The 6,763-nt window shown below is 38.2% G+C and overlaps 1 protein-coding gene across 1 annotated transcript in view; it reads right to left on the bottom strand.

The window, feature by feature from the left end:
* The window catches only part of LOC133655237 (calcium-binding protein P-like), a 6,636-nt gene extending 4,600 nt beyond the window's left edge, over window positions 1–2,036 (bottom strand). Inside the window, exons 1-2 of the mRNA XM_062055208.1 lie at window positions 1,953–2,036; window positions 193–808 (exon numbers count right to left, since the gene is read on the bottom strand). Coding sequence (XP_061911192.1) covers window positions 193–772 — 580 coding nt within the window. The 5' untranslated portion in view covers window positions 773–808; window positions 1,953–2,036. The remainder of the gene's footprint in view (window positions 1–192; window positions 809–1,952) is intronic.
* Between the last annotated feature and the right edge of the window lie 4,727 nt (window positions 2,037–6,763).

Below are 6,763 nucleotides of genomic sequence, written 5' to 3' on the forward strand. Positions count from 1 at the left end.
GATTAAATACACAATAGCACTTGTTGGAGACACACAACCTGTCGGACAATCACGTGTCGTTAGAATTAAAGCTACAGACGCACTTTAGGGCTTACTAAAAAGCACGTTTGAACCGTTTAAATTCCACTATGGATTGAGCTAAATCTGACCAAGGTGTAAGTGTAAAGTTAGCGCGTGTGTACCGAGACTTACAAAATAAAAAGCGAAGACACAAAGCGCACTGGGCGATGACGCTGGAGATCTGGAGGGCTCTGCCGCACTCGCCGCTCATCAGGCAGTCACGCGTCTTCAAGCAACATTTGGGGCATTTGCTTCCGCTCTCACCGGTCGTGTTCCGGTTGTTCCGGTGCTTATCAGACCGACTTTGGTTCACTTGAGCCTCGCTCTGGTAAACTTGAGGCTGGCCCACATAAACTTGAGGCTGGCCCTGGTAAACTTGAGGCTGGCCCTGGTAAACTTGAGGCTGGCCCACGTAAACTTGAGGCTGGCCCTGGTAAACTTGAGGCTGGTCCTGGTAAACTTGAGGCTGGCCCTGGAAAACTTGAGGCTGGTCCACGTAAACTTGAGGCTGGCCCTGGTAAACTTGGGGATGGCCCGGGTAAACTTGGGGCTGGCCCTGGTAAACTTGGGGCTGGCCCGGATACGTGAACGGTTGGGGTACACCTGGATACGCCGGGGGCTGATCCTGATACATGTACCCCTGCTGTGTACTTTGATCTGCTGAAGGATCCATGGCACTCTGATTGTCTCCTTTGCCGGTCTTGCTGTTCATGGCGTGAAATAGAAGGCTTCAAACCGCGGAAAGATCCTGCAAGACAAGGAACAGGGCGGGAAATGTGTCATTTTTGCATTTTTCACTAGGAAGGATAAGTATTATGACAACAATACTGGTAATACAAAAGCCCAAAACCGGTGAAGTTGTCACGTTGTGTAAATGGTAAATAAAAAGAGAATACAATGATTTGCAAATCCTTTTCAACTTATATTCAATAATATAAGTAAACATTTTTTTTGGTCGTTTTTGTTATTGTTTACAACGTTAGAGAGTATGTATTTTGATACAGGCAGGCTTTGAGGGTACACTTATTTAAATAGGACCCAATAGTGTTTGGTCGCTTTATTTTGTAAACAAAAAATATATAAGTAGCATTCAATACCACACATCATATGATTTATTTACGATACCAGCAAATTCAAAATGTATGATGCTTTTTAAAATAGTTTTGATGTGTTTATTTAGTTACTTACTTCTCTAATCTATTGCCAAAGTATCGGAGCCATGATTACTCATGTCATGTTTGTGTAAGAGTTGTTTGGGACCACACCCAGCACAGACACAAAAGGTAGATAACGAGTTCTACATTTGAGGCCTAAAAAGATGCCATAGACACGTTTTTTTTTGTTTTTTGTTTATCTTAGAAATGAAAATATCCCATCTCCTATGAGAATCCAGTATGGATGGGAGTTGCCTGGTATCCAAGATGTCGCCCTGTTGTTGTTGTTGTTGTTTTGTTTTGGTCCAAAAAAGTGCTGCGTTCCCTGGGGCGTGTTTTGGTTTGTCACCACTTCCTGTTCAGACACTTCCTGGTCTTGACAAAAACACACCAAAGGACTTAAAATAAACCCAAATAATTAGAATGGAGCTTTTTATTATTATTATTTTTTTTTTTTTTTTTTCCTTGAATGCGACTTATTGACATTTTAGGATAAAGCGTGAAAACGTTATTGAGTCTAATCGCATTGAAGTCACGGAATTTTCCCACGCTCCCTAAATGCCCTCGGCGGCCCTGATTGGGTATTAAACGATAAATGGCATCCACAGAGGTATGACGGCATTCAAAATGTGTTGTTTTAATCATAAGTGATGAAATTCCATCGCAGCCCCCAGCAAAGAGAGGAAGTGAGAAAAAGGCTTAACAGGAGAAGACGCCAAAAATGAACAATTGTCGTACCTTTTTCCGCTTTTAGGGTGTAAATCTTTTAAGTTCAAATCCTTTCTTGCTTCGTCGACTTGATGCCCGCTTGTCACCGGCTGAGACTGGAATGGAGCGGGCGTGTTGGTCAAGTCTTACCGGTTTGACAGCTGTCAGGTGGCTACGCCGCGCTACTGCTTTCTTAAAGGCGCAGTCGCAGCAGAAATAACGGCCTGCGGGTAATAGACAAAAAAAAAATCTAAATACCGACGTCGTGTAGCATGTAATATGTATGTTTTTTTGTCATTGTAATACACTTTTCCACCACTTGTGGCAGTAATGACAATGTCAAACAAACAGAAGAAGTCTGGAGCTAAAGTCATAGAGAAGTTTCTTAAGCGCAAAAATTATGACTAACTTGAGGCTTGCACTTTAATTTCATTGACAGTTTAATTAAGAAAATATGAATCATTATTATTATTATTATTCTTACACAGTATATTTGGTTACTACTCGTTTTTCAAATCAGCCTGGCCTAAGCCTAAGGTAATGTGTTGAATTGCTAATAATACACAAAAACAGGTACCAATAGGTAAGTGATGTTGGTATTGTATTTAAAGGGGATTTGACTGTACTCAGTTGTAATACACTTTTCCACCACTTGTGGCAGTAATGACAATATCAAACAAACAGAAGAAGTCTGGAGCTAAAGTCATAGAGACGTTTCTTTATGCGCAACAATTATGACTAACTTGAGGCTTGCACTTTAATTTCATTGACAGTTTAATTAAGAAAATATAAATCATTATTATTATTATTATTATTATTTTTACACAGTATATTTGGTTACTACTCGTTTTTCAAATCAGCCTGGCCTAAGCCTAAGGTAATGTGTTGAATTGCTAATAATACACGAAAACAGGTACCAATAGGTAAGTGAAGTCGGTATTGCATTAAAAGGGGATTTTACTGTACTCAGTTGTAATACACTTTTCCACCACTTGTGGCAGTGATGACAATATCAAACAAACAGAAGAAGTCTGGAGCTAAAGTCATAGAGAAGTTTCTTAAGCGCAAAAAATATGACTAATTTGAGGCTTGTACTTTAATTTCATTGACATTTTAATTAAGAAAAATATTCATCATTATTATTATTATTTTTACACGGTATATTTGGTTACTACTCGTTTTTCAAATCAGCCTGGCCTAAGCCTAAGGTAATGTGTTGAATTGCTAATAATACACAAAACAGGTACCAATAGGTAAGAAAAGTTGGTATTGCATTTAAAGGGGATTTAACTGTACTCAGTTGTAATACACTTGTCCACCACTTGTGGCAGTAATGAAAATATCAAACAAACAGAAGAAGTCTGGAGCTAAAGTCATAGAGAAGTTTCTTAAGCGCAAAAATTATGACTAACTTGAGGCTTGCACTTTAATTTCATTGACAGTTTAATTAAGAAAATATGAATCATTATTATTATTATTATTATTATTATTATTTTTACACAGTATATTTGGTTACTACTCGTTTTTCAAATCAGCCTGGCCTAAACCTAAGGTAATGTGTTGATTTGCTAATAATACACAAAACAGGTGCCAATAGGTAAGAAAAGTTGGTATTGCATTTAAAGGGGATTTAACTGTACTCAGTTGTAATACACTTTTCCACCACTTGTGGCAGTGATGACAATATCAAACAAACAGAAGAAGCCTGGAGCAAAAGTCATAGACAAGTTTCTTTATCGCAAAACATATGACTAACTTGAGGTTTACACTTTAATTTCATTGACAAAAAATATTCATCATTATTATTATTATTATTATTATTCTTACACAGTATATTTGGTTACTACTTGTTTTTCAAAATCAGCCTGGCTTAACCTAAGGTAATGTGTTGAATTGCTAATAATACACAAAAACAGGTACCAATAGGTAAGTGAAGCCTTTATTGTTAATGCGTCCATTCTCCCTTTTCTGTCTACACACTGTGTCTGCTTGTAAGTACTCTGTGAGTGTGCGCTGCCGAACATGCTCCTCTGCTCGTAAAACCAGCAGAGTCACCACGTGATGACGACACACCGTCATGCCTGTAAAAATTTTTTAAAAAATATGGCGAACCGGTACTTTTTAAACAGAATATAGCACCGTTTTTGCTTCATTAGTACGAGGACACTATGCTAGTACCGGTGTACCGTACAACCCTAGTTTCCGCCCATTTGTTCTTCATTTCTTTTGTTGTGCATTTTCCGTTTCCAAGACCTCCTGCTTGAAGATTTCTGTCTTTGTGCTTCGACGTTGTCCTTGGTCTTGTCGAATGCTCGCCTTTTACAACCTTCCCACGTTGTTTGTGCTCCTTCCGGATGTTCTACGCACAGCTGACTGCGGACATGTTTTGCAACGTGGCGTGAAAAGTTACCTTTTTGAGCAATTCTAATTAACCCTCCCCTTCGCTTCAGTTGACGCCTGTCACGTTGGAGCCATGATTCATGCCACTCCCTTTTTAATTGCAGACTAATGAACACATGAAGGTGTTAGTTTTTTAAATGAAAAACAAACAAAAAAAATGTACAAGGTGATTACATAACTGTTTTAATTGCATACTTGAGTGATTCTAATGTTTTTTACTCTGCTTGACGTAAAAAAATGAAACTATTACTGACTTGATTTATTGTAATGTTTCCTACGACCAGAAATATGCCATTTGAAATGTCTACAGTTTTGTGTCATGTTTGTTATTAAAATCCCAAAACCAGTTTAGTTGTCACGTTGTGTAAATGGTAAATAAAAACAGAATACAATGATTTGCAAATCCTTTTCAACTTATATTCAATTGAATAGACTGCAAAGACAAGATATTTAACGTTCAAACTGGTGATAACTGTGTTATTTTTTGCAAATATTAGCTCATTTGGAATTTGATGCCTGCGACATGTTTCCAAAAAGCTGGCACAAGTGGCAAAAAAGACGGAGAAAGTTGAGGAATGCTCATCAAACACTTATTTGGAACATCCCACAGGTGAACAGGCTAATTGGGAACAGGTGGGTGCCATGATTGGGTATAAAAGTAGATTCCATGAAATGCTCAGTCATTCACAAACAAGGACGGGGTCGAGGGTCACCACTTTGTCAACAAATGCCTGAGCAAATTGTCCAAGAACAACATTTCTCAACCAGCTATTGCAAGGAATTTAAAGATTTCACCATCTACGCTCCGTAATATCATCAAAAGGTTCAGAGAATCTGGGAGAAATTACTGCACGTAAGCTCGTGACCTTCGATCCCTCAGGCGGTACGGCATCAAAAAGCGACATCAGTGTGTAAAGGATATCACCACGTGGGCTCAGGAACACTTCAGGAACCCACTGTCAGTAACTACAGTGGGTAACTACAGGTCGCTACATCTGTAAATGCAAGTTAAAACTCTACTATGCAAAGCCGAAGACATTTATCAACAACACCCAGAAACGCCGCTGGGCCCCGAGCTCATCTAAGATGGACTGATACAAAGTGGAAAAGTGTTCTGTGGTCTGACGAGTCCACATTTCAAATTGTTTTTGGAAACTGTGGACGTCGTGTCCTCCGGACCAAAGAGGAAAATAATCACTGGTTTCGGGTGTTGTTGTTCAAGTCAGTAAAAAATATGTTTTTCTCAGGCAAATTGATGCACTTTAAAGATTTTCTTCTGACGAGTCCATATTTCAAATTGTTTTTGGAAACTGTGGACGTCGAAAAGAACCATCCAGATTGTTCTAGGCGCAAAGTGTAAAAGGCAGCATGTGTGATGGTATGGGGGTGTATTAGTGCCCAACACATGGGTAACTTACACATCTGTGAAGGCACCATTAATGCTGACAGGTACATACAGCTTTTGGAGCAACATATGTTGCCATCCAAGCAATGTCTTTTTCATGGACGCCCCTGCTTATTTCAGCAAGACAATGCCAAGCCACATGTTATAACAGCGTGGCTTCATAGTAAAAGAGTGCGGGTACTAGACTGGCCTGCCTGTAGTCCAGACCTGTCTCCCATTGAAATTGTGTGGCACATTATGAAGCCGAAAATAGCAGAAGGGAGACCCCCGGACTGTTGAACAACTTAAGCTGTACATCAAGCAAGAATGGGAAATAATTCCACTTCAAAAAAGTGTCTCCTCAGTTCCCAAACCTTTACTGAGTGTTGTTAAAAGGAAAGGCCATGTAACACAGTGGTAAAAATGCCCCTGTGAAACATTTTTGCAACGTGTTGCTGCCATTAAATTCTAAGTTAATGACTATTTGCATGAAAAAAAAATAAGTTTCTCAGTGTGAACATTAAATATCTTGTCTTTGCAGTCTATTCAATTGAATATAAGTTGAAAAGGGTTTGCAAATCATTGTATTCTGTTTTTAATTACCATTTACAAGGTGCCAAATTCACTGCTTTTTGGTTTTGTCTTAATGTAAATACACACTATATATATATATATATATATATATATATATATATATATATATATATATATATATATATATATATATATATATATATATATATATATATATATATATATATATATACAGGGGGAAAAAAAGAGGCTGATTCATCCCTACAAGCCTATTTCACAGGTTTCCAACAGGCTTGTAGGGTTGAAATAGCCTCTGTATTTTTCCTTGACCTAACGTATATTCCGCTCTCCTCCGGTATTGAGCACTGCATAACGGATAGACCACACTAACCTTGACTATATATATATATATATATATATATACACACTACCATTCAAAAGTTTGGGGTCACATTGAAATGTCCTTATTTTTGAAGGAAAAGCACTGTACTTTTCAATGAAGATAACTTTAAACTAGTCTTAA

This window comes from Entelurus aequoreus, linkage group LG08 (assembly GCF_033978785.1).
Source record: "Entelurus aequoreus isolate RoL-2023_Sb linkage group LG08, RoL_Eaeq_v1.1, whole genome shotgun sequence".
NCBI lineage: Eukaryota > Metazoa > Chordata > Actinopteri > Syngnathiformes > Syngnathidae > Entelurus > Entelurus aequoreus.